This window comes from Necator americanus, chromosome X, assembly GCF_031761385.1.
Source record: "Necator americanus strain Aroian chromosome X, whole genome shotgun sequence".
Lineage (NCBI taxonomy): Eukaryota > Metazoa > Nematoda > Chromadorea > Rhabditida > Ancylostomatidae > Necator > Necator americanus.
Window position 1 is genome coordinate 22,744,303 of NC_087376.1, and position 27,991 is coordinate 22,772,293.

The 27,991-nt window shown below is 41.0% G+C and overlaps 1 protein-coding gene across 3 annotated transcripts; it reads left to right on the plus strand.

The window, feature by feature from the left end:
- Window positions 1–22: 22 nt before the first annotated feature.
- RB195_024899 (uncharacterized protein) lies at window positions 23–27,990 on the plus strand (the record flags this gene model as incomplete). Of its 3 annotated transcripts, XM_064212828.1 has the most annotated exons (6): window positions 23–90; window positions 3,126–3,256; window positions 11,013–11,125; window positions 11,189–11,357; window positions 20,893–21,062; window positions 26,920–27,990. In XM_064212828.1, 6 exons carry the CDS (start codon window positions 23–25, stop codon window positions 27,988–27,990), a joined length of 1,722 nt encoding a protein of 573 aa, XP_064068709.1. The 3 variants fall into 3 exon arrangements, with proteins under 3 accessions (XP_064068709.1, XP_064068710.1, XP_064068711.1); XM_064212830.1 differs by lacking the exons at window positions 23–90; window positions 3,126–3,256; window positions 11,013–11,125; window positions 11,189–11,357 and adding an exon at window positions 20,605–20,793 and having other exon boundaries at window positions 20,934–21,080; XM_064212829.1 differs by lacking the exons at window positions 23–90; window positions 3,126–3,256; window positions 20,893–21,062; window positions 26,920–27,990 and having other exon boundaries at window positions 11,084–11,482.
- Between the last annotated feature and the right edge of the window lies 1 nt (window position 27,991).

Below are 27,991 nucleotides of genomic sequence, written 5' to 3' on the forward strand. Positions count from 1 at the left end.
AATAGAAGCGAACTGTGACGAAATGTCAGCAACAGACCTGATCAGCGCTATTGCTGAACGGAACAAAGACCCTGTTACAACTAAGATAGTGTGAGTACTTTCTGAAAACGTTAGGACGGATTTTGCCGAACAGTTTGAAGCGGACAAGCGCTCTCGGAGCATAGTAATCAGTGGCCTCCCTGAACCAGGGTCTTCAGAGAGACTGGACAACCTGGAGGACAAAGTCAACGAACCATATTCTATTGATTATTCTATTAATCATATTTTGCTCAATCATATTCTGCTTGCATTGAACGTAAGCTGTCGTCCAGTTGATCTATATCTGCAAAGCTAATGCTTCACGTCCACGCCTAGTAAAGGTCGTCTTCGCCTCTCAGTTCTATTGGCGTCGAGCGCTTGCTAAATGCGCACCTTCTTCTCGGTGCAGGCTTTTCCAATGTTTATATCCGCAGATGTATGACAACCGATGAAAGAAAACGAGAGTATGAACTGAGACCACAGGCACGTGAGCGTAATAGACGAAAAATTCAACGGAGGTGGGTGGTTTACCGCGCTGATCTATGGCACATCTCTGACATTAAGCCAAGCGTAAACGCCTAATGCGGCACGGTGCTTCTTCGGCACTAGAATCATACTTATTTAATGCACGTAGTCTCGTCAATAAAATGCACCACTTAGAAATGTTTCACTGCTTGTAAAAACTGTATCTAATTTTTATTAGTGAAACTTGGTTAACCACTAAAATCTTGGGCTCTGAGCTCGTTGGCAACCTGCCCTATAATGTCTATCGTTCAGATCAATCCAAGAGAAGAGGGGGAGGAGGGGTGCGTTCGTGTCAAGGCATTTACTAGTGCCTAAATCGTTACTCCTGACAACGTATACTGTCCTCCAAATAGTTCTGCGGCCGATGATTAAAAAGAAACTTGAAGGCGTTCTCAGCGATCTTGCGAACGTGAATTAACAAAGTATTATCTTGGCGACTTCAATCTTCATGTAGACTAGATTAACTTTATAGCTTTCAACTCATCTTCATCGCTTTTCTTAGACCTCTTCACCAATGCTGGTTTCGTGCAAAATCTGAATCTGCCCACCCACGCTGATAGCGTTCTTGACATTCTCCTTACACCCACCACCTACACTCTTGATGTTGCGCTTTTCCACCGCTAGCCTTGACCGGGTAATTGTCTATTTCGAAACACTTGTATTTATATCAGCTCCAAAAATTCCGATGCCTAACTTTTTCGTGGCTGATTACTATTCTTTGAACAATTACTTTTCTGGTTTTGACTGGTTTACTCTACTTGATCAATACTCCTCATTTTCGGATATTTACCTGAGATTATGCAAGAAGGTTATGAGAGTCTTGCAAAATTGGTCCCTTTTCGATTTCCCCGCGCTTTTTGTTTGAATTTTCTACCTCAACTGAAAGCTTTAATCTCCCAAAGGCAACGTCTTTTTGAGGAATAAGACTATCCCTCACATAGCCTGCTATACCAGAAAGTATGTTCTAACATTGACACCCACATGAAAAGATATTTTTCTCATCGAGAACGCCGCTTAGTGCACGGCGAATCCATGAAGCCTTTCTATTTACACTTGAAGGTATTACCCCACGAATCTGGGGTGGTACGGGTTTCAGGTGGGTTATGCCTATACGGGGTCGTAGATTGTGAGGAAGAGAGTGATTCCGTCCATTTCTTCCTGATTGCCGTAAAAAAAACGGTCCAGAAGATGCGGCGCGTGCACAAGGGTGGCGCGCTCCAACAGAACTCGCTGTAGAAAATAGCGTTCCGGAACGCCGCATCTTCCGGGCCGTTTTTTACAACGATTAGGAGGAAATGAGCACTATCCCACCATGAAAAACTTACTTGTCTTGTGGATCAAACAGGAGTTACTTATATTAGATGGTGATAAAGCTAATGCCCTAGCCCTGCATTTCGCCAGTGTCTTTTCTTCAGATTGCAGTAATAACAAACCAGAAATTGTTGGCATAGCTTCTATCCAACAGCAGTGCAGTGACATATTTTTCCATCCTTCAGATGTCTACAAATACCTCAAGTCTCTTAAAACCGTCGGTTAGTGAAAAGTATGATGGACTCCCGGCAATTATACATAAGGAGTGTGCTGCTACTTTATGTTGTCCTCTAGCCCAAATCTTTAACATCTCAATGCTATTAGGTGAAGTTCCGGAGGTGTGGAAAAGCGCCATAATAGCAGCGATTCCTAAATCCCCAGGTGCCAATCTGCGGAGCAATTACCGCAGCGTCCTATTAGCTTATCACTAACGCCAGTCAAAATTATGGAGAAAATAATCAGGGATAAACTATTGTCTTGGCTAAAGAAGTTCCATTTGATTCAAACTCAACAACATAGGTTTATCGCAGGAGCTTCGGCATCTACTAATCTAATTGATAGTGTCTTCGACTGGTCCCTAGTTTGCAACTAAGGCAAATCTATAGATATTATATAAGATGACCTGTCAAAAGCCTTCGATAAAATATGTCACTCAAAACTAATTGCAAAACTCCAATACCTTGGAATATGCGACCATATATTAGATTCGATGATCTCTTGTCTTAGCATGAGAAATATGATGGTTAAATTTGGCCAAAAACACTCTGGCAAATTCCCTTGCACAGGCGGAGTTCCTCACGGGGGAGCTCTGTTCCCTTTCCTGTTTCTTATCTACACACTCGAACTACAGCGCAACGTGGTGCCTCACTGTTTCCACTGAGGCGGTCAGTGATGAAACACCGCTATAAGTTGTATTTTTGCATTTAGCGAAAAAGAATGTAAAGAGCACATTTCTCATCTGACAGTGACGAATTTACTCTTTACTCTCTCAGAAAACCAATTTCGGTTATGCTACTGAGTGAAAAAAGACATCTACAAGCGGAATTAGGGATAAAATTAGTACAATGATGTTGATCTTGTATTATAACATGAGAAGTATGACAGTCAAAGTTGACCACAATTACTCTGCCAAATTCCCTCGCAAAAGCGGAGTTCCACAAGGAGTCCTGTTTCCTCTCTTGTTTCTCACCTACACTATCGACGTACCTAATGTGCTCAGAACTTCTTCTCACGTTAGCGTCCAAATGTACACTGATGACATTAAGATTTAGGGCATACACGAAAAGACGAAAACTACTCGAAGTATGCACTGCACTTCAGACATCGCTGGCAAAAATGTCCGACTGGGCTTCCAAATGGGATATGCGCATTAACTACGACAAGTCTCTGGATTTGCATGTAGGTAAAGGGAATGTGACTGAGTATATTATGAATGGAGTAACTTAAAATTTGTAAATCTGTAAGAGACATAGGAATTGTTGTGAATGATAACCTCAACTTCACAGAACATATTGATCACATTGGAAGAAAAGCATACTCTTCCCTTTTACGGCTATTCCGCATTGCCACACCATTAATCCAACTATTCTCACCCATCTATACAAATCGTTCGTCTTACCTCATCTCGAATATGGCTCTTTGTTTGGAGTCCTTCAAAGAAAAGACAGCAAAACTCGAAACGGTGCAGGAGGCTTTTACCCGTATTTTATTCAGAAGAATATCAGCAGACCTGGCGGTGAGTAGCTACGAGGATTGTCTCAAAAAATTAGGTATGAACAGCTTGAGGAACAGACGTATACACGACAACCTAATCTTCTTTTTTCGAGTACTCAGAAACAAAACCAAGTTAGCACTAAGCGAGTATTGGTGCTCTAGATCTACTAGTTAAAGAACTGGTGGTTTCAATTACAATTACGCTAAAATACAACATAGAAACTTTGCCGTGTTGTTCAATAACTTCTTCTATAGAACATTCAAGATGAATTTGAAGAAAACTGACATAAGCCGGTGTTTCAATATTGATGTCTAACCGCATGCCTCTTATTCTAGCAACTCTCTGATGTCTGATGCCTTTGTACAGGGCATGGAACCGGATCACGGATTCTCACCAATGATACCTGTTAGTTGTCTCTTACATTTCTCCATCTCTTGCACTGTTTCTCCTATAGTTATCTTTTTCAGCTTACTGCGAGGCCACTCTTTTAATTCCTCCTGCATATGAAGTCTCACTGAAGCTCATTCGCTAACAAGGATACTAATATCTTGCGGTCAAATCTCTCTTTAATTTGTTTCATCATATTACCTCTTCTCTCAACTACTTCTTAATAACATCCTCTTACTAAGTCTAACATCTTTTAAAAGGTTTGGTCTTGACTGCCTCTTGTGATGGTCAGTCATTTGAGGATCACTAAAGTTGGTGAACTCTCTTGCTTGAGGTCCCCATCAGATTCGCGCCTAGTTCCAACGTGCTCTTTATGCCTTGGGCTAAGTTGGCAGTCCGAACTCTGAGATATCGATAATTGGACTAAGGATAAGCGCTCTGGATGGGGGAGTAGATGTCATAATAGGAAGTTTCACTTTCTGGAGTAGTAGAACGACATGTTCGACTTGTAACCCACCCAAAAAAAAAACCCAGCGCCAGTTTCCTTTGACAATAAATTGGGCTTCGGTTTCAGTAAAATTTGTAAATTTTTTTCGTAAGGTTTTCTGACTCAGACAAAGTTCTGGTGCACCATTGGTGTATGCGAAAAAGTAAATAAATAATATTAGTCCAACGAGTTTCTGAATAACGAGATTTGAAGTGATTTCCATGCAATAAAGCTGGCTTCGTTTTAGAGGGAGAGATTTCTTCCATATTTCTACGAAGTTTAGTGCTTCTAGCTTTCCTGGATTTTTTTTTTGAAACCCTCTTCCTTGATGCTCTATCAAAATATAGCAACGAATTTTTCAACCGTGCTATTGTAGTCTCGAAACGGGAAAAATGCGAAATCTCTGATTACGGCAACGCATCAAAATCTGTATTACTTCAAACAAAGTCGAATAACTCAGCTCGTAATTAATAAAGACAAATTCGGTTTGAGGTATGTTGAAAAAGAGGAAGATTTTCGCTATCATAATTCGTTTTTACTTTTTTTACAGTTAGTTTTCTCTCAAAAGCTAGTTGAGAAAAAGTTGGGAAGTTTAGCACTTTTCTCAATTAGCTTTCAAAAAAACCAAAGGGTCCCTGAAAAAGATGTTTTAACCCTTTCATAGCGCAAATCTTCGCTTACACAGTTATTCACATTTATTTCAAGCTACTAAAATCCGACCAATCCAGCAATAATTTCCAGTCTGGTTCTAATCGCTAAAATGACCTCTAAATAACACCTATATTCGGCGAACAGTGCTCTAAATACAACTTCAGAAAACAGCCAGTGATATTTTCTTTTCAGTTATTTTTTTTTCCGGTTCTGCAAAGATCAATATTCCAGCGGAGATCGAACTCTCAACCATTCGTTTTCGCTGTCGATGAGTAAATTTGTGTAGGATTAGTAGGAAATCGTGTGAGAATGGTTTTAGTGGCTGGATTCCTGAATTACAATCTTTTCTTTGGCCTTTTTTTCCTTTATGTGCGGTTTTTCAACCCTTTGAAAATTTAAAATGAAGATGGTTTCCTCCTTACAGTGGACTAAAACTTCCTGGAATAATCCTGAAATAAACTGTCATTAAATATTATAAATATTATATTAATAATATTAATATTAAATATTAATAGGGCCACATACACACGTCTGACTGTTAACTGGATCTGCTCATCCTTCTTTCACTAAAAATAATCGGGTCTGAGTATATGCCATTTGAGCGTACGATGTACAGAAGTTACATAATTTTGCGGCCGCTTCTCCATGTACCGCTGAGTGGTTTTTAGCGTGTAACACACCGCCAAAACCTATATAAAGATAGGTGAAATATAGTGAAAGAAATCTTTGCCAACAGCCCTCACGCTGACCTGTCGGACATTGTGGAGTGAACTGCAGGAAGCGGTTCTGCCCGGACCATTGCGATATACGTTAGCAGCGTTTGCAGTACGCAAGAAACATGTATCACAGAGCACCTGCCGTTAACACCAAATGCTACACTTTCTATTGCGCTAATGTTGGTGAGCAGAAAAAGATTGAGACTGCCCGATTGCTGTGAAGCCCTGGTGAAGGGATCCGATGCGCTTGCTTGGTCGGATCGCAGTAGTCCTTTGGTTGGCCCGTTGTGAACATAAGAATCTCATCATTACGTGTACATTCAAAGGAAACAGTGACGCCTTGAGATATATACTCAATGACATTAAGCTGTAATATTTGATCGAAGTTAAAGTAAATCAAGCATATAATAGTAAGTTACTGAGCTTTTGATATAATTTGAAATAACTAATTTTGTAACATATATTACATTTCTTCCTGCTGCATTTTTTGCGCTACTTTTCTGTTGAAATATTTGTTTTAGCAAACGTGCTCTTTTTACGTATAGCGATTTTCATGAACGTGAACAGCACAGACGTACATTTATTTATTTGCGATTTGTATGAACGTCGACAGCGCACATATTGTTCATGTGTAATTGTCTTTTGAGTGCTGCGAACCTTTGTCTATTGAGCATCGCGTCGACAGTGGTCGTAGTGTGTTGTGCATTAAATTTAAGCATATCCGATTCCCAATTTTGAAAAGGTGAATGGGAAGGACAAAGGAAGAGACTGCAGCCACTGAGAATGATAGATATGTTACGTTCTGGAGCGGTATAGTGCAGTCGATGAGAGGTTCTGCTGTGGTTACCACCGCTTGGAGGTTCAAATCCGCCCTAGTGCAAATCAAGCATTTCATCCCTCTGAGGTCGATAAATTGGTCCAGTGTTGGGATCTTTCCATGAAAACAGCGTATATCACGAATATGGGCGCAATCACGCTCAATTTCCCTTAACTATTCTGAGAAACGGAAACGTCTCACGACATAAAAAGGGAGCAGGACTGACGCGGATTTTGGTACGTTAAAATACTTTTTTGACTTGGTGTAAAAAAAAACTCAGGAAGTAAAATTAGGGAGCGTTTCGCAGAGAACGGTTTGCTACGTAAAACAATTTAGTAACCTGATTCTTTTAAGAAGTTAGTTGAGAGAAAGTTGGAAACTTAAACAAATTTGCTAGCTTTTTTCACCTACATTTTGAAAGAACGAAATTTTAGAAAAAGTAAAACACAAATCTAGTAAGAAAAATCCTCCTGTTCGAAATATTTCACTATAGAATAACTTCCTACAAGGTAAGAAGCTGAGTTCCTGGTCTTTGTTCGAAGTCACACACATTTTAACCCACAGCGAATAGTCCGAGTTTTTGCACTTTTCCTTATTTCGCGACAATGGTAGTGCGATTGAAAAATCCACCACCACCTTTCAATAGAGCATCAAGGAAAACCCTTCACTGCAGACTGCAAGTTTTTTGGTGCATTCAAAAGCCAGTAGGAAAATACACAAAAATAAGAGGAAAATTAACCATTTTTCTCGACTACGTTCTAGAGAAAAATAGGATTAGGACATCAAACGCTGCACAAGCATGAAAAGATTCTGTCAATAGATTCTGTCAATACAGTGGACACGGTAATTTTTCGCAAGAAAACGAAAAAAAACGAGGATCTGCGGTTTTTTTTCGTTTTTCGAACATGTCATGATACAGAGCTTTGATTCCTTCATTTTGCTCTGTATCATGACATAAGGTTATCAATCGACTCGTTCTGATAAAATCTATCTATCTAGCTTATTTTAAATTTTGAAAATTTTTTATGGAAACACTTTTTTCTAAATTACCAGCGGCTACAAATTAGGGTACCAGACTCTAAGATAAATGCGCCTTGAGGATAAATGACATTTGGTGCAAACGAAATATGAGAAACGTGATTTATCAAATATTCGTAAAGTAGTCATTGTCCTGAACATTTTGGTACCGCACTCATATGTATATTGGAGAATTCTAAGATTTCCGGAAATTGGCGAAAGTGGTGCATGTTGTCAGAGCTAGAAAAGGTTTGTTACAAGATTTTATTGGAGAACTATTTATTTTCAATAACATTAACATTAACATTCCTCTCAGGAAAAATAGTTGGCTTTTTCGATATCAAGTACACATCTTTCCTCGTTTTCGTTACTTACCCGGATTTTCGAGTTATGGTTAGCTTAATTTTAAATAATCTGTTTGCTAAATCATATCTTGTGGGATGACGAGGCGTCCAAGGGAGTAGATTACACGTGTCTTTGATTTTTCCAAGCTCTGAAGAAGGCGACGACGCCGAAACGTTAGCCAGAATAAAGATCAATAACAATCTTGGTTCTGCTTAAGAAAGTAGTACACAATCAAACGGTTAGCTTAATGTTAGAGTTGAAAACTAGGGACTTTTCTAGAGCTCTGTCTTTTCTCTAAGATGCGACATCGAAGTCGACAAATTGTGAGAGCTGAAAGTGGATTTCAGCAAGCCGAAGTGAGATAAAATGTTACTGTTCATGCCTGAGTTCCGTGGAATTTACAGAACATTTTCATATTTGAAGTATACTGAGGAAATTATCTATCGAATGATGTCAAACTCAATTGAAATTCTGAACTTCAAAATTTCCGTATTCCGGCATCCATAACGCACACATTTGTTGCGACCTCTACCAGACATCTCACTCCACAGCGAGGCGATCGTTTCACTGTTTTCCTGCAACATTGACAAAATTATATTTGAAACAAATAGAGAGTAACGGCACATCCACAAAATAGTTAATCATAAAAATTGGGACTGCTTTTAGAAGCTTGAGGAAAAGCAGTTATTTGCTTACGTAGAAAAGCAGTTATTTGCTTACGTTCACAACTTTACGAGCAAATATTTCTGCCTATAGAGAATGAATTCAGTGGCTACTTTTGCCACTCCCCCAACTAATTATATAATGATAGAACTAGAAATGAACGTTGGATGAAAAATGATTCCCTATGGACAAAACTGATGGTTTTCCTTGAAAGAAATAATAAAAATTATCCTCTCTAAAACGTTGAAGAGCAAATAATTTTCTTCTCGCAATTGCTTTTCTTCAGGCCCTTAAAACCACTTCATTCTAATTTTTATAACTAACTATATTGTAAATGTGCCGTTACTCTATTTGTTTCAAATACAATTGTGTAAATGTTGCACCAAAGAGTGGAACGATCGCCCAGCTGCGGGATGAGATGTCTGGCGTACCGTTCTGAGGTCGCGATAAATGCCTGCGTAATGGGTGGTCGGAGTCCGGAGGAGAAATTTGGAATTTCACAAATTCAGTTGAGTTTAACATCACTCGACAGATAATTTTCTCGTCAGCAAACTGCCTACTTCAAATATGGGTCTACATTCAATACTTTCAATAATTCACATGTAATGATACGTACTGGAGCTTTTCCTCGAGAGAAAAACAAAAATTATCCCTTTTAAAAAAAACTTAGAAGAGCAAATTTTTCTTCTTGCCATTCTTTTCCCTCGATAACCAGACTCTTGGCACAAGGCTTGTCTAACAAGACAAGACACTGACTTGATGTAACGGTCATTCATCATAGCATAGGCTGCACATGCGTTCATGAACCAAAACGATTCTAAATTAAATTCGAACACAAAAGTGCATTCCAAAAGGGTTAATCAACGCCATGCACTTTATCCTCGATCCTCTGTAGTATCAATGAGGATACTAACAATTCTGAGCATTGTAATGACAGAAGACACAGCATGCACAATAGGCAGCTTTCTTATTGGTAATTACATATAGTTGGGTCAAAACGCCATGAAGGACGGACAGTTGCGTAAGCGGCTGCACTCGAAGCGACATGGTGGAGCGTAGCGGTTAGGATAGTGTGAGGATCCTCGCTACCGCCACCCATCATTGTACTTTGTCGTCCCACCTCGATTCCAACCGCTGTCTCCGCAACACCGCTTTGAGCGCAGCAGCTTACGCAATTGTCCGCGCTTCATGTCGCGTTTATCCGACTATATACCTTGAAGGGATTGTTTTCAAAGAGATTAATGACATACCACACAGAGCTTTTGCAGTCGTAAATCTAAAATCTTATTAAAGCACATATAATAATACCAAAAAAGTCATTATTGCTAATAATTAGAACTTTTTTAACTACATAGGCAAAAATACGGGTACAGAGACAATGCACTCAAGATATCTAATGATCAGAACCATTCCTGAAGAACATCTATGAGAGTGCGGAACAAGAGGAACCCGCGAAAATCGGCTGACCACTGCTGGCGCGGCTGGATTGCATGCACCTAATTACAGCTGCAGCTCCATCAATAGGCAGCCCCCAAGACCGCCTAGAACAGCCTAGACTACACCTCTCGCTTGATAACACTGATACACTGATACTGATAAGAACACTGATAAGCCCTCAATATCTTTACTGGAGAATACATAAATCCATCTATCTATTCTCGGCAAAAAATCAATCTTACTGGTTAGATGTATGAGTAGCGAGTAGCCTGCTTCAAGCCAGTTTCTTATATTTCTATCTGAATTCTTATTTTACTTCCTAGTAGATTTTCAGATTTATAAATCAATAAGCTATAGCTAGTTAGATATAGCTAGTTTGTTCTCCTTCTTGGGGACGCGTATACGAGTCTGATTGGTACCTGCACGTGGTGACCTCGAACGCCTGATCGCTTCAACTAAACGCAATCAGGCGTTCGAGTGTACGCATTGGGAACGTACGAGCTATATAACCTGTACCGTTATATGGCGAAAGATTCCCATACATTGCGAAAAGGTGTGGAAACACGCACGAGAGATCGGCCCGTCTTCAGCATCGAAAATTACACCATATACTGCGGCGATGCTGACGAGAACAAAGTAGGTGGCCGTGCGATAGCTGTCAGGAACGATTACAAGAACCCGGTGGAGGAATTCGGCTCAACGTCGTCTATATGCACCTAGAACAGCCCTTGAACTACTGCGGGATCGCAGATGACGTAAACTCTGGATCGTAAGTGCTCACGCACCCACGGAAACCGCTGAAGACAACAGTAGGGACGCCTTCCACGATGAACTCTGCATTGATGTCTAAAATAGCAAGCCAGCAGGTGGTCATTGTCGGATTCGAACAGCAATCCGATGTGCTAGGAAAATAGTATTATCCAGCAGAGCGCACATCGGACAACGGTGACCGTCTGGTCGATTTGTGCGAACAGACGGGCCTCATCATCGCTTCCATGTTTAAGAGGAATCATCGACGCCATCAGCTCACGTGGGAGGTATCAACCCTTTTAACGCCTGAAGAGCAGCGCAAGCGGAAGATGAGGACTCTTAAGCTTCAGCTCAACTATCTTCTGGCGAGGAACATTCCTCAGTCAGATATCCGAAAGTCTAGAGCTGTTTGGGACGTCACGCTCGACATTGACCACCGTCCAGTTCTTCTCAGCTTCAAGATACGGTTCCACAAGAGAAACCGAGGAGTTCCTCTTCAACCGAAAATCGACATGGCAGGTCTGAAAGAGGAAGAATGCAGAACGAATTTCCGCCGTGTGTCTATTCATGTTGGAGTACGGACCAGGAAGAAGATTAGTGATGCGGATTCCTCCACAAAGTGCATCAGGAATCCGCATCACTAATCTTCTCAGACTCAGAGAGAGTTTTGCAGGGTATCGGCAGACTCTCTCTGAGTGATCTTTGGTTCCTTTTCCCGTTTTTAAAATTGACTTACCTGCAGAGCCTTTCTTGAACTTCTCGTAGGGCACAAGTGATCTTGAGCAAAATTACAGTTGAAATAGGCTGCGATAGAGAAAAAAGTGCAATTGGAAACCCTCACCCCGGATAAGATACTTCTCTGCTTTCCTTACATTTCCGATGAGATGAGCACTGCCATTAAGCGGCGTCTGAGCAGAGCAGACTGAGATAGCTCCGTTTCGGTCGTTGAAATACCTCCCAACAATTTGAAACGCAGCTAGCTCGTTGTACAATACTACCATACACCGAACAGTGTTATTTGTCCCGCAATTGGACCAGGAAACTGCTTACAATCCGGTGTAATCCACCTGATTTCTTTCACGAATTGTGGCGACGAGTATGTTGCTGAAACGGCACGACCGCTATATGTCCGCATCAAAGAGCACATCAACGGAAGGAATAAATCACGAGAATACACTTATACTTATAAGCTACCTTTAGGTGCTCATAGAACACAAAAGCACGACGGAACCGAGCTTGAAATCAGGGTCGAAATATTAGCGCACGAATCTAAACTGGCGGTCAGCAACTTCTTCGACTTCCAGTCTCCCCATTTCTGGGCCTAGCCAGTTCTAACACAGGGCCGTGAAGTCTGATGGAAAAAAAATCTCGAGTAGCTTTGAAAACGATATCATTCAACTCGAAGCTGCGGCAAACTCAATTTTTTGTAAATCAAAGAGCATAGTACATTATATGTTTTAAGAGTTCTGCTTACGTTCTTTCAATTTATCCTGGATATTAACAGAGAAGCAAAGTGGAGAAAAATAAAAGGAAAAGGACAAAAAGTGGGATTTTCAAACTTTCCACCACTCTAATGTACGAACGAAGTTCTGTGCACATGCAATATAAATCTCTCAAAACACAGGTGTAGTTGTGCATAATCGCAATCTTATTGGCTATTTTGATTACTTTTTTCCTTGCCAGAAAAGTTCAAAGTAAGGGCGAACCGCAATTTTACTCAATGATCAAAATCGGAGAAATGAATGAAAAGGAATAACAAATCAACAATTTCATGTACTTATCTCTAACAATTCCTTGCTGTTCTAGCAAAATGTTAAAGTTTGAATCTCTGAACACTTTCAACTATGACCGCAGGCTATGTTGGGTTCCAATTACCGCTTTTTGATGCATATTTAAGGTCATTTTGCTCGTTTCTCAACGATATGCAAGTTTTTGGACAGATCCAAAAGAAAGGAGTCTAATAATATATAGAATAGTTACGAGCAAGCGACGGAGGCCGCAACGGCTGCTACACCGTCACTCACAGTCGGTTTTTCAGTGTTCATACACAGTATTGTAGGCTGTCCAGCTATCACGAGAGGAGCAAAACAGATAGTACAGTGAAACGTTGGAAGATGTAAAGCAATAGTACGAAATAAGGATGTAATACTCCGAAAGAGTCACCGGCCTCATTTAAATATACTTAATCGGTTGTGGTCGCGGTCGTGGTAGCCGTCCCAGTAAATTTGGAGCGCGCTGGATCGCGGTCAGCTCTACCGTGTCTGCGGCTGTTTAGCGAGCGTGGAGCTTCGCTTACTTAAGTCCGTGTGCGAATTCGTTTTGATTTAGATGAGAGTATTTGGAACCTGAATAATGAATAGAAGGCATGACCACTTTTGTTACCTAGCACAACTTCATTAGGCAGTTGTTTTAGGAGTACTTCTTCCAGTTTCAGCAAACATTGGATGCGTACTCAATAGCAACTAACCTTCAACTAATATTGTGCACGCTACATTGTAGGTTATTTTGAAAATAATGTGTAAAGCTGGCATTGTTAGTTAGAACATGACATGATGACATATGGTAGCGTGGCGCTGAGTTTGGTAGGGACTTCAGTGAGTGACCTCCCCAGCTTTCACCCTGCACACTTCACTAAGGGAGTAAGTGCCATCCTACTGAGGTCTTTTTCTGTTACATCTGAAAGTTGTTTGCTCGTAGCTACCCAATCAATCTCTACGCTGAATGGATAATGAATACTTTTATGGACAAACATGTTTCCTCTGGTATATAATGATTCGAGAATGAACCATCTAAAACAGGTTGACTGAAAAAGATGGCGAAAATTAACACAAATGTAGAGAGGAAAATATTTTGAGCGGCCATCAGATTGTGTCTCGAAAACAACGATAATTCATTAATAAAAGAATTAGTATTACCATTTCAACGTTAAACACTAGTAACGTCGTATAATTTCTCAAAATTCATTTTAAAAAAATAATGAGAATTAAGATTAATGAGAACAGGCGGCAGAGAAGAAGGCTCTGAGATTCTCAAGCTTTTCCCTGAAATTGAGCAGAAGTGCTATCGAAAACTTTAATATCATGTTCATGGAAGCAATTAGTTCAGCTGGTTCCTAGCAACCGTATCTTTTCTTCGTTTTCCGCGAACAAACATATAAGCAAGGTTATATTGTCAACTTCTATGCTCGTACACCAATATACTAGTTTTAGAAGAAATTTTCTGTTTCAAACTTCTAGATTTTTTTAATGTAGAGATCTGCTCTGTTGTCGAAACTAACAAATAGTAAAAGGAAAATTCCTTCTGTTGCTTTGGCAGAGCTTAGAAATCTTCTATACTTGAGGCGAGTTCAAAACAAATTCTCACAATCACAGGCTCTCACGCGTGTGATGGAGCTGCAGATACATAAGCGGTAGCAGCGATCCAGCCTTCCGCTACACTAATGCCCGCGCAACCGTTCAAGTAGATTCAGATTGGGCGATAGTTGCCGGCTCCCCTCACTTTATATGGCGGTTGGCGGAGTGACTTCCATTACTCGAGCTGTCCAGTTACCACGAGAAGGAACAAAAAAGACAGAATAATGGAGAAGTTGGAAGATGTAATACAATAGTGCAAAATAAGGAAGCAATGTTCCGAAGGAGTCATGTTCCAAAAGGGGGAGGACGTACAGTCAGGGCGTGCTTGTCACTGCTTGCGAAAATTCGCGGAACCAATCGACTAATATCTCCATTAAGAGAAAACAATCGCCAGTCAGTGAAAGGTGTCTGGAAATACACCACAACGGTGACGAATTAAACAGTATGCAACACATCCAAAATATGGTTTCGCTTCCGGTGAAAAGTTGGAGCCCAGAATTGGGTATGAAAAACTGAGCGGTTTCAGTTTTGAGCCTATAAATTCGTTGCGGAAGAAGTCAAAAAAAAAAAAAAACGGACAGTATAGTGAGTGAGACGGCGGGTGTAGTGTAACGGTTAGAGGTTCCGCTTCCTGCACGATCGATCGGAGGTTCGAATCCGCCCTAGTGCTCACCAAGCCTTTCATCCCTTCGGAGTCGATAAATTAGTACGACTCGTCTGGCAGGATAAAAACACTGACTTGAAACATCGGTTGTCCACCGCAAGTCATTGTATGGGCCAGTTACAGTTCGTAAACCTCAAACGATTTTTGAATTGAAGCGAACGTTGGGACGCATCCCAAGCGGATTGATTAACGCCAGAAACTTCTTTTATAGTGAGATAGAGGATGGAATTTGTCACTATACCTTATCAAATTTGTCTTTTCACTCTGACGACCAAAGTAAAAGAATGGACCTGAACGTTTTTGCTTCTTTTTCCACCTTTTCGTAACAAACAGGGAAGTGCTGTATACCAGGCTATCAGTTAATGCTCTATCAGAAAATATATCAGAAAAAAAGTATAACATGTAGGGAAAATCCCTTTTTATAATGGAGATGAAGGAGATTGAAGCAAGGTCGGTTGTAAATTCTCCTGCTAGACAGTCAAGGACAATGGTGACAGAACCGGGGTAATGGAGCATGCCAGCAATAGCTTGCTCTCTTCCTCTTTCTCAAAAAGCTGTGCATGTCTACATTCCAAGCAAGTTACTATTGTTTTTACTGAGTGGTGTTGTTTCCTGGACCTTTTATAAGGGTCATTTTCAAGGTTTTTTTTCCCACCTACACGCAATGAGTTGTTTTTAGTAGAAATTTTATATGCGTAATTGAAGGCATTAGGAACATCCCTCTCCGACATTTTACGTCAGGACTTCTCTTGGTTCTGATACGGCTACAAATTCCAGCTCCCCTAACATCATTCATACTCCTCCTCAAAAGTAACGGAAATGATTCGATATCTAGCAAATTGTCCATATTTTGGACGTCCACGAATGAAGTTGTCTGTCTTGAAACCAATAAGAATGGAAAGGAATGAACTAAATAAAGTGATGAAAAGTTGACCTATTGATGGGTGAAACAGGTGCTCGAGAAAGGGAAATTCTGTCTCTGACCTGTTTAAAGAAAATAGTATTCATTTGGATGGATTTCTAAACATCCGGAAAGTAAGCTCTAGGATAGAATCGCTCTTTCACTCTCAGAGGAGCACTACACTACTCAATAAGTAATGTAGAATTGAATAAATTATTTTAAATCATACTGTGTATTCTTCTTTTCATATTTGCTTAAAACTGCATAGTTCTCTGCGTCTCTATAGCCAGGAAGACATCTAGGGTAGTTGCCTGTGTCTCTGTGAACGTGGAAATAAAATGAAGCATGGCTCAGTCGAAGCATTGTTACGCATGTCTCTGCCTCCTCGTGGACAAGAACAGGGTAACGGTGGAAAATTCTCCCTACTGTTCCCGGCTATCCCCCACTTATATACTCGCAGTCACCGGTGTGCGAATGAAAGCTTCGCCGCCCTCCAAGAGACTGCCTGCGTAGGTAACGGCTTGCGATGTTGCAACATGAATCAGGTCGCTTTAATCTTAGTGTGAGTTGTCATTTTCGGAGAATATTTGTTAAGTGTTTCCTGAACATCCTACACTATTGAAAGCGTACATTTGTAATTTTCTAAAGATCTCTTTTTCATGTAAAGACACATTTCCATTTTTGAAGATTCAACCTGAACTCACTACATGGAAAGGTTTTATATTTTTATAATCACATCATCACGATATTAAATCCTGCAAATGCAAGCAATACAAACAATGCAATTCGTTTCAAACAGCAACTTCACGACGTAATTGCTGCGCTAGCTATTCTATCGGATTTCAAAACACTGATAAAACTGTAATATTGAGTTTAATAAGCTGTACACGAGATTGTTAAATAAATTTATTGGCTAACGTTTCGGCTACATCGTCTTCTTCAGAGCCTGAAAAGGGGGATTCAATCTACAATTTAAACGACCAACCTCTCCACAACTAAACTGATAAACTCCACGCCTACTTTCAATCACCAGTTTAGCGACTACACTGAATGCTCACCTTAGATCGGAGACGCCTAGCATGGACCGCTGACTGGTCGATCACGAGGGCGAATGGTTCGAATGTCACATTCGGATTGGAAGAACTATTCGAGATATGGCGCGAGTTCCCGCATTATCGTCAGACATTCGCCCTTGCGGTTCATTTTAGGATTTTTGGCTTGGGTCCAAAATGCCTCCAGCGATTTTCGACCCAACGATTTAGATTCGTGCGCTAAGATTTGGACCCTAATTTGAAAATTGGCTCCGTCGTGTTTTTGTGTTCTATGGGCACCTAGGTGTTTTTATGTTCTAGGTGCTCTAGGTGTTTTTGTGTTCTGAGTGCCCTAGGTGTTTTTATGGTCTAGGTGCCCTAGGTGTTTTTGTGTTCTAGGTGCCCTAGGTGTTTTTGTGTTCTAGGTGCTCATAGAACACAAAAACACGACGGAGCCGATTTTAAAATTAGGGTCCAAATCTTAGCGCACGAATCTGAAACGTTGGGTCGAAAATCGCTGGAGGCATTTTGGACCCAAGCCAAAAATCCTAAAATGAACCGCAAGGGCGAATGTCTGACGATAACGCAGGAACTCGCGCCATATCTCGAATGGTTCTTCCGATCCGAATGTGACATTTGAACCATTCGCCCTCGTGATCGACCAGTCAGCGTTCCATGCTAGGCGTCTCCGATCTAAGGTGAGCATTCAGTGTAGTCGCTAAACTGGTGATTGAAAGTAGACGTGGAGTTTATCAGTTTAGTTGTGGAGAGGTTGGTCGTTTAAATTGTAGATTGAATCCCCCCTTTTCAGGCTCTGAAGAAGGTGATATAGCCGAGAAGTTAGCCAATAAATTTATTTAACAACCTCGTGTACAGCTTATCAAACTCGATACCACATTCAGCTATGCCGAGGTTCATTGAAAGTCTTTAGAAGTCTATAGAACTTTTCAACTGATAAAACTCATGACTGATTCCATACTTATCTTTCATAATTGTTTCTCACTGCAGTAAATATAGAACTTTCTCACTGCAATAAATATAGAAAGGATGACCATGATAAGTTTGATATTTCGCAACCAAATTATTGCTTATTTCTACTTTGCTTGCACTGTTCCATAATTATAACAAGACTTTCAGACTTTCGAAAAAGTTCCTTCTCCGACAGTTCTTATGTTGCAAACGCTGCCAGACAAGCGGAGTTCTCGATCTCCTTCATACCTACCTTTAATCAAAGAAAGTTTCAGTGATGCACCGAAACTGAGAATCTCAATACATGGAAAACCTAATGAGAAGACGGTAGGAGTTTCAAGAGGTTCCTAACAAAATCCCCACAAAAACCAGCATTCTATTACGTGCCCACTAAAATTCCATACAAGGAAATCAGAACAAGGAACATCAAGTATCATTACAGCGTTCGTTGACATGATGGATGCCTTTAAAAAGACATCATACTGAATTCTACGGTCCAGGTGACTTCGTGCAAAGACATTTTTGCTTTTCACGCATTATAAAACCTGCGTATCTGTGGCAGGTGCACGTGAAACCCTAACTAGTATCGTTTCGGTGTAAACCTCAGAACAGAGCAATCTGAACACCAGTCAAGTCCCTCACTATTAGAATTTTTCTGCCTCCTGCCAAACTACAGATTAATTGACTGTCTTTCTGTATCATTCCTACAAACTGTGATACGGGATCGAACTTTCCACAAGGTGATTTTGCGGCAAATGTATATACTCTTCATTTGCACCACTGTTGCACGTTATTTTTGCACTGGGTTTCACAGTTGAAAACTATTAATTAACTCGCAGAAATTTTCCTAAGAGATTTGCTTGAAGGAAATTAGTAGTTCTTCTGCTCGATCATGCCACCGAAGAAATCCATTGTGACAAGTGCCAAAAGTACCTGTTTTTGCAGAAACCTCGAACAAAGACACTCCTAACCGAGTTGCTAATTTCTCAGCACGGCTGAAGTCAACCTAAAAGGGTAGTTGGATACAATTAACTCATTCACCGATATTTGCTTTTAAGAGAAAACGCCAAACGATTTTAAATAAGCGATTGCTTTAATTTACCAAAAGTAATGCGCTTGTAGACAAGCAATGCAAAGACGATGTAAATTATAAGATCAGAATGACGCCTCTATGTCGCCTTGAAAACGTGAACTGCATATGTTCCTCAACACGAAGACAGTATTGAGAAGGAATGAGATTTGTGGTCAATGCCGCGTCTTTTCGGTACTCTTTATTTGTTGAAAAACTCAAGAGTCCATCCTTAGAATCATGCTACATAATAACGGGAACTATTCTGTCTCGTCCGTTTGTGTCTGTGTGTGTGCGTTTGTATGTGTGTATATGTATATATATATATGTGTGTGTGTGTGTGTGTATGTGTGTATGTGTGTGTGTGTGTGTGTGTGTATGTATGTATGTATGTATGTATGTATGTATGTATGTATGTATGTATGTATGTATGTATGTATGTATGTATGTATGTATGTATGTATGTATGTATGTATGTATGTATGTATGTATGTATGTATGTATGTATTTATGTATGTATGTATGTATGTATGTATGTATGTATGTATGTATGTATGTATGTATGTATGTATGTATGTATGTATGTATGTATGTATGTATGTATGTATGTATGTATGTATGTATGTATGTATGTATGTATGTATGTATGTATGTATGTATGTATGTATGTATGTATGTATGTATGTATGTATGTATGTATGTATGTATGTATGTATGTATGTATGTATGTATGTATGTATGTATGTATGTATGTATGTATGTATGTATGTATGTATGTATGTATGTATGTATGTATGTATGTATGTATGTATGTATGTATGTATGTATGTATGTATGTATGTATGTATGTATGTATGTATGTATGTATGTATGTATGTATGTATGTATGTATGTATGTATGTATGTATGTATGTATGTATGTATGTATGTATGTATGTATGTATGTATGTATGCTTTCTGCCGATGTATGTATGCATACGTATGTACGTATGTATGTGTATGTATGTATGTATGTATGTATGTATGTATGTATGTATGTATGTATGTATGTGTGTATGTATGTATGTATGTATGTATGCATGTATGTATGTATGTATGTATGTATGTGTGTATGTATGTATGTATGTATGTATGTTGTATGTATGTGCCAGAAAGCGGCAAAATGAGTTCAGGCGGGCCCCATTCCATCGAATTGGTGCGCCACAACAGGGTATTGCCGCGTAGCACTTTCAAGTGAATTTGCATTGAAGTAAATGAGACGATATGAACTGTTTCATGGCCGTGGAAACTGCATCTGCTCCGTTCTACAACTATATTTCTTGCCTGTCCATCCCACTGCCCTCTTCATCAGGTTGGTAAAATCCTTTCTCCAGAAATTTTAAACACGCATACAAACGGCTGCTTATATAGTAGCTAACAGTTTATGTGATCTGACGTAGAACGCCCTCTTTTTCAGTACGATGATGACGTTCACGTCATTTCTCGTTAACACATTCTATGCTAATAATTGAGAAAAAAGAGGAGAAAAACTCATATTTCCGATAATGTTCCCAAACTTTGGCAGTATCAAAAGAAAATATTAGGGTGTTCGGAAAGTATCTGCCCAAAATCCCACATGCATTCAGCGACGGCAACCGCCAAAGACGCCTGGACATCTGCACTCAGCTGCTCTCCAAAAGCCGCAGATTCGACTGGCTGGACACCATTTTCACTGGAGATAAAAAATAGGTCCTCTACGTCAAGCACACCCACAAACGTGCGTGGTGCGCTGGCGATGAAATGCCGGATCCTTTCGTGAGAAGTGAAATCCATGAGAAGAAGGTCATGCAGAGCGTCTGGTGGGGAGTTCATGGAATCTACCGTTTCGAACTGCTGCCGGAGAACACGACAGTTACTGCCGAAGTCTACTGCGCTCAACTGCAAAGACTGGCCGACAAGATCCACAAGGAACACCCGAAGCTCGACAACGTTCGCTTGTTGCACGATAACGCGCGCTCTCACATCGCGAAGAAGACTTCCCAGAAAATTCTGGAGCTCGGATAGGAAGTTCTACCGCATCGGGTCCAGACCTGGCCCCAAGCGACTACCACCTCTTCCGATCGCTTCAGCATCACTTGGAAGATAAGGGCTACGATGATCGAGACAACCTCGAATATGACCTTCGGACTTTCTTCGCCTCCAAGTCACCGGAGTTCTACGCCAAAGGAATCCGTGATCTTGTGAGACGTTGGCAGAAGGTTGTCGATGTTGATAGAGTATTTCTTGTTATTTCGTCGAATAATAAAATGTTGTTAAAAAGTTGTTGTTTAGAAATTTTGCCGTATTTCGGCAGATACTTTCCGAACACCCTAATAGATGTAAACTAAAGTCTGACTACTCTTCATTCTCTATTGATCAGGGAAGCCGAGCGGAGTGTAAAGTAGAAGAAGTCTGTCCGGCATTAGACTGACGTTCAGACTGGTTTTACAATAAACCACAAATTCTATTTAAAGACAGCATACCAGGAATCTGATGTGGTGCGAATTTCAGGTGGAGTATCCGTATACAGGGTCATAGATTATGGAGACCGGGGTAGTTTCGAGTTTCGCTCATCTCTCCCTAAATCAGTGCAAGCAGCCGGCTCCTGAATGCTGTTCTGTACGATTCCTTCTATTGCAACGCTCCACCTCTTGCGCCACCTCCGCCTTGCGTATAAATGCCGTGCGTATACGAAACATATAAAAGGATAGAACTTCAGCTGAATCTAAACAAGACAGTGCTCATGAGAACCGGATGCGTTCCTGATGCCCCATTCAAGCTCAGCGGAACGAAAATACCCGACCACAACAGCTGTGTATATCTAGATTGGAAAATTATTATGGTGAACGACCGAATTAGGTGGGAAGAAACGAGCGGCTTGGAGAGCATTCAAGAGTGTGAAGAGCATGCAAGAGCAGGAGAGGGCTAGAACATCCGGCTCCCTGCTCACCTATTCAACATCTGCAATCTTCCCGTTTTCCTACGCTTTGGTAATCTGGGTATTTTGCAAATAGGAGGAAAACGCGGTCAGCGTCGTATAACGCTGATGTAAAAGGTTTCTGCTACGACTTTTCCGTTTTACGCAAGTGAAAGAAGGTATTCGAAGTTCAGTCCCACGACAATTATCAAAGATCAAATACGCCGCCGCATATGCGTGATAAAGAAAGTAAAATTGGGTGGGTCGGACACGTGATGCGCTTCAACATCGTTCGACATTCGCTGGACCAGCGCGTGAACTACTTGATAACGCGCTCCATGAAACGCACTGAAGGAAGGCCGCCTGTCTGTTTTTAGGGCCTCTTTGCAGTCCTTGAAAGAAAAGTACGATGCTCTTTGAGTGCCTAACGGAGAGAAAAACCACTGCGCAACCTTTGCTCGCGATCGGGACAAATGGAACTATTATTGATGCTCGCTCTAACAAGTCGACAAACAACGGGAGCAGATGTGATACAGGATAACCGTGTTATAAGCCTACAGCATTCAACTAGTTTCGAACTAGTTTTAATGCGTTGCTATGCAAAAATTTACGCACAGCGAGCAAACTTGACGGGTTCGATTTCGCGAACTACAACGAATGCTACCTAGCTACCAATCGTTGCCGATCGATTTCCCAAAAAGAAGCGGAAGCGCAAGAGTCAAGAAATGTGAGCAGAGACTCCTCTTGACTTCAGTGTACAGAGCTCGCAGTTCTCTCCCACCGTTGCCGCTTCCCTATCCTTTTGTACTGTGTCCCTCAATTCGTCTTTCCATATTTACTTAAGGGGCAACGAACTTTTCCTTTCCTCTGGTGGGAACACCAACCAAACTATATGAATCCGATAAAGCTTGTAATTTCCAACGACAGAGTGATGTAACTCAAAGAATGGGCCAATTGAACATTTCAGGCCCAAGCACAAGCACAATTGAAGTCTCTCTGTGATTATCCAAGAACCCTAAATCCGCAAGATACGCCTTCAGATTATGTAAATGCCTTCAGCAACCGTTAGATACGAGACAAGTATGACGAACAGTCGGCATGAAATAGGCGACAGACAGAAAAAACTAATGTGTGAGGTTTCAAAGACCAATGTAACATAACTCAAAAGAAAATATGCTTCACATAGTTTTACTTCCCAACTATACCTGCAAGCGGGGTCAAGTGTTGAGGTACGATCCTTCCAAAAACGACCTCCCTTCCTCTCATCCTCTCTAATATACTCGCTAGCAATTAAAAATCAAATTTAATAAAGAAAAGTTTTGAAAAACAGACCAAAAATTGGTAAATAAATTAAATAATCTAGTATAACGAACAACAGGTAAAGGAATGCAGATGAATAAAAATAAATCTACACAATTTATGCGCGATTCTGAAGTGATTTTAGCCATGAAGACTGACCCCTACTGGAAATAGGTGAAGAACTAGTGCAGATTATGGCACGCTGAAGTAAACATTTATTACATTATTATTTTTTTTTTATTATTATTTATTTTGGTTGAGAAGAAAAACTAGAAAAGCAAATAAGAATGCCCCTTGTAGAACAAGGATTGCGCTGTAAAATATTTATGTCATCATAGTAGAACTGGAAATTTCCCAGCTTTTTCTTATTCAACTTTTGAGAAAGCGAGAAGAAAAGTAAAAAGTTAATACATGATTGTAGCAAGGAATACCCTTCCCTATAACATACTTCAACACGAATAAGTTTTTATAAGGATTGAGCTAGGATACTGGACCACATTCGAAGTCACACATTTTGGCACATGTCAAAAATCTTCGCTGTTTTCCTCGTTGCGCGACCACGGAAGTGCGATCAGAGAATGCTATCTTTTGATAGAGTATCAAGGAAGACCCTTAACTACAAATATTTATCTCTGCAGGCGTCCTGGTTCTCTCCAAAGCTGGTTGGGAAACATTCAAAATAGAAGGAGAAGTTTGCTTTTCTTCTCAACCAGGTTCCAAAAAAAAAAAAATCGGAAAGATACAAATGCCCAATTCTGCATACGTATGGGCAAGATCCATCTCCACCAACCTGCAACACTGAACTGCATGAACTTTATTATAAGAGCTGTTATTGAGCAACATTCTACTTTGCCCTATTTTTACCTCAATTTCCGATTGCAGGTGTCTATTTTCTCGTGGTAATGACGCCGAAATTTCTTCCATGAATGATAATACAGAAGGTCATTTTTTGGATGAGAAATATGCTCATTTAACTCATTCACGATAGAAAAATCTCACTTCTGTCATAGATTGGTCGATGACCGTTTCATAAGAGCGGTGGTACACTGCGCTGCGCCACCCAATAACGTATCCTCAAGTGCCACTGCAACTTTCACCAAAGTACTCATTAAGTAACTTGATAAATATGTGGGTCTTCAGTATATTGATTTGGTCGAAACTGAGGATCGCCGAAGCAGTGTCCAAGCTACACAGAAAATGAAGTTCAAATTCTACGGTCTCCTAGTACTCAATACGACACGGATTTTTTGTGTCAGACGACTTGGAATCAATACGAAGCCACCACTGTTGTGCTCCATTTCTCTTGAATGAAATTATTAGACAAAAACTTGTAATACTTACAAGTTGCTTGTTTAGTTCAAATGTTCCTGTATCTTGGAACCCCGGCATACTTCTGTCTATGCTTCCTATTAGTGTGTCTACGATGCTTGTAGATGGAAACTTTATCAGCCTGATATTTCGGGTTTGTCGTCGATTTCGGAGAGGCAATGTTCCACTGGACAAGCGGCCACTGGCAGCACGAACTTGTCCCTGCACAGTGTAGCAACGGTCTCTGTTGGTGGCACACTAATAGAAAACATGCAATGCTTAGATTATACAGCTGTGAGAGTAAATTAACTTCTCGAAAGTATCGAAATTTTTACTTCGTTGCAAACATTATAAACTATTTATTTTCTTTTTCATTATCTTCAGAACTTTTATCCCGTCATTTATAATGCATCATATTTACCTTTGCCTTTACTCTGATTGCCTTCACATCGAGAACTGAGCGTAGATACCCCGGATACGATTTTGCACCGCTTGGGCCAGCGAAGGGACCCCGAAGTTAAGCATAGTTCAGAGCAGAAAGGAAATGCTAAGTCGTCCTCCTGATAATGGAACTAAAGTGCTCCTTCAAGATCGACTGAAGAAGCACATTAGCTCCATTACAAGAAGTATAAAGGTTAAGACTTTTTCACCATTTTGTGATTTGTGTACTTTCATCTAAACTGAACTATTTTTCCTGAACAAGTGTCGCCTTCCTCAATTATTTATTCAAATATTACACGATTTTATTTCAAAAACAGTTATTGAATATGACCCCTTACGGCCCGCCCCTTGCTCCCACCCTCCACCCTCCTCTTACGACGCTCTCTTTAGAAAACCCTACGCTTGACCCACCCAACAAGGTTTTAATGCCAGATTTATTACGAATAACAATGATTTTCAACATAGCGGACATGCACAGCGGAGCACTTAAAGCCGGCATAAAATGTATTTTATAAGAGGCGCCGCATCGCATCCACCATGAATGAATGCACTCTTCCATCCCTGCCACATCAACAGGCTCGTCAGTGCGCTTTTCTTCTTCTTTTCCCTAGTTTTCCATCTTTTTCTGCACAACAGTTTGTAAAAAGAACTACCTAGCCTTAGCAATACCATTAGTTTTGCTCCTGAGGCGACTGAGATCATAGCTTGCAGAGATTTAGTCCTCTACACACTTTCTGGGTATTTGTACACGTCCTTCATAATCGTAATACTAAGAAAAGCTTTTCTTCCGCTAGTTCAATTCTTTCTTCGGATGTCAGAGCACCTCCTCAAAAACTTCAACATGTGGGAAATTGATTTCCACACCTTTCGCGTAATTGTGCAGAGTTAGCGATCCTCCATTACCTATTTTGGGATTTCACGACGCCTCCACACCAAAAACGTCAATCAGCACAGACACCAGAAAAGGAAAAATCTATCTCTAAAAACTACAGCCTTAAAGGCGCCGTAACTGTAAAGAAACGATAAAACTGGTGGGAAAACACCTCGCTAAGACCATGCAATCCACGGACTATAATACAAACAAAAAAACAAAAGGAGAAAACTATGAAGAACAAGAAGGAGCTCAAGACTTTTCGCGATCTGTGGGGATGTGTCGGTCACATCTTCATCGATGACGCCAGCAATGTCCAAACCCAGCGACTCTCGTCTTCCTAGCATTATATGAGATAGTTGCAGCCGGTGCTCTGGCTTCCCTCGGGTGGTTGGCGATGTGACCCCTTTTACCTCAGCTGTCCAGTTACCACGAGAAGAACGAGAAGAAACAAAAAGGATAGAACAATGGAACAAACAACGAACAACGATTTTGGAGGATGTAATGCAACAGAACGAAAGAAGCAATGTTGTGAAGGAGTCATCTACCAACAGAACGAGGGTGTGCACTTAGAGCGTGCTTGACACGGTTTGCAAGAATTCGTAGTGTTAAACAGCTATCTCCGTTCAGAGAAAACAGAAAATTGATTCTTCAGAGAAAACAGAAAGAAACTGATAACTCTCGCAGGTTACTTAGAAAAGACGTATCTTCTCAGGCGCAAAAATACAGCTATTTTTTTTTTGAACTTGGGACGCATTTTCACAGCCCAATCAAATATCCTCTGTACAGAGTGAAGAAAGTTAGGGCAGTTATGTACCCCTCACTGTATTGCTTGGCTTTTGAAGAACGGACTTATTTAAGAAGAAATTTCCTCTTGAAGGTGGTGATAGAATAAGTGGATTTCTGCAACCTCAAACATGTTTTGGTCTGGTTTTTCTGCAAATACTTGTGGCAAATTACATCCTCTTTTACAGCATACTTTAATTAATCGCATAGTTCGGATTTTGTTATCCTCCACAACAGTTTACCGGCTCATAGTGGAGTGGGGGTGACACTGGGCGTGGAACTGCGATGCACAGCGGAAGTTCGTCCTCCGGCAGGGTCTCCCAAGCTGAGAAGGAGTTCGACACATCCGACATTCCGACTTCTCGGAATCGGAAGCTTAGCTAAGAGTAAACCACTGCTAAGATTCACCACCGTCTTGGCAAAATGTCGCAAGGTGGTTCCCTGATCCATATAGGTTGGGCGACGACCTGTGGTGAAAGCTAAGCTCGCCGTGGCATGGTTGCTTAGTTTGGGGAGAAGTCTCTTTGCCACTCCAGCATATTCACTGTCTCAGTACCCTGCACACTGGGCCCTGCCGTCTCAGATATCGGACGGTATAGCGACCGGTAAGAGGCGAACAAATCTCAGGTTGCTTAGGACGTCATTGATTCTGGACCAAGACGACATACGCACGACTCGCCATGGAGACTGTCTCAAACTGTGTACTTACAACGCGAGAACAGTTTCCACAGACGCTGACCTGCATGCCCTTCTCGGAGCTGCAGAGCGTATCAAATTTCACGTGATTGGTCTTCAGGAGACCAAGTGCAGAAGGAGCGACGTACGACAGATGAATGACGGTACACTCGTCATTCGTGGAGAGAAGATTCCGTCGCGAAATGTAGGCAGTGTTGGTTTTGTTGTGCACCCATCTGTCGTCCATCTCGTCGATTCCCACAAGATCCTGTCATCTCTGGCCATTCTTCGCCTCCGCGCCAAAAAATCCATCAGTATCATCAACTGCTACTCACCAACATCAGCAGCTGATCAATCCGAATTGGACGCGTTTTACGAGGAGCTGGAGGAAGTAGTCCGCAACGAGAAGTCCTTCTACAAATCCGTTGTCGGAGACTTCAACGCAAAACTAGAAAAGGCCACAGAAGAGGAATACAGGATTGGGAGATTTGAACTAGGGGACCGGAATGAAAACGGCAATCGTCTCGCCGGACTGTTGTCCGCTGCTCGCCTCTTTCATGGGAACTCTCTTTTCATAAAAAAAAAAGATCATCGTCGGTGGACATGGGAATCGCCCAATGGCGCGACTTTTGCGGAGATCGACCACATACTCACCAACCGGAGGTGGTGTCTACTTGACGTCTCAGTAGTACCATCCTTTTGTAGTGGTTCTGATTACCGTCTCCTTCGTGCGAAAATACGACTTGACCACACGATGGCAAAATGGATGGAAAAGAACATCTGCTATCGGCAACGAAGGAGAAAAGAAGTCGTCTACGACGATTGCGTACTCGAGGACTCCTTGTCCTAAG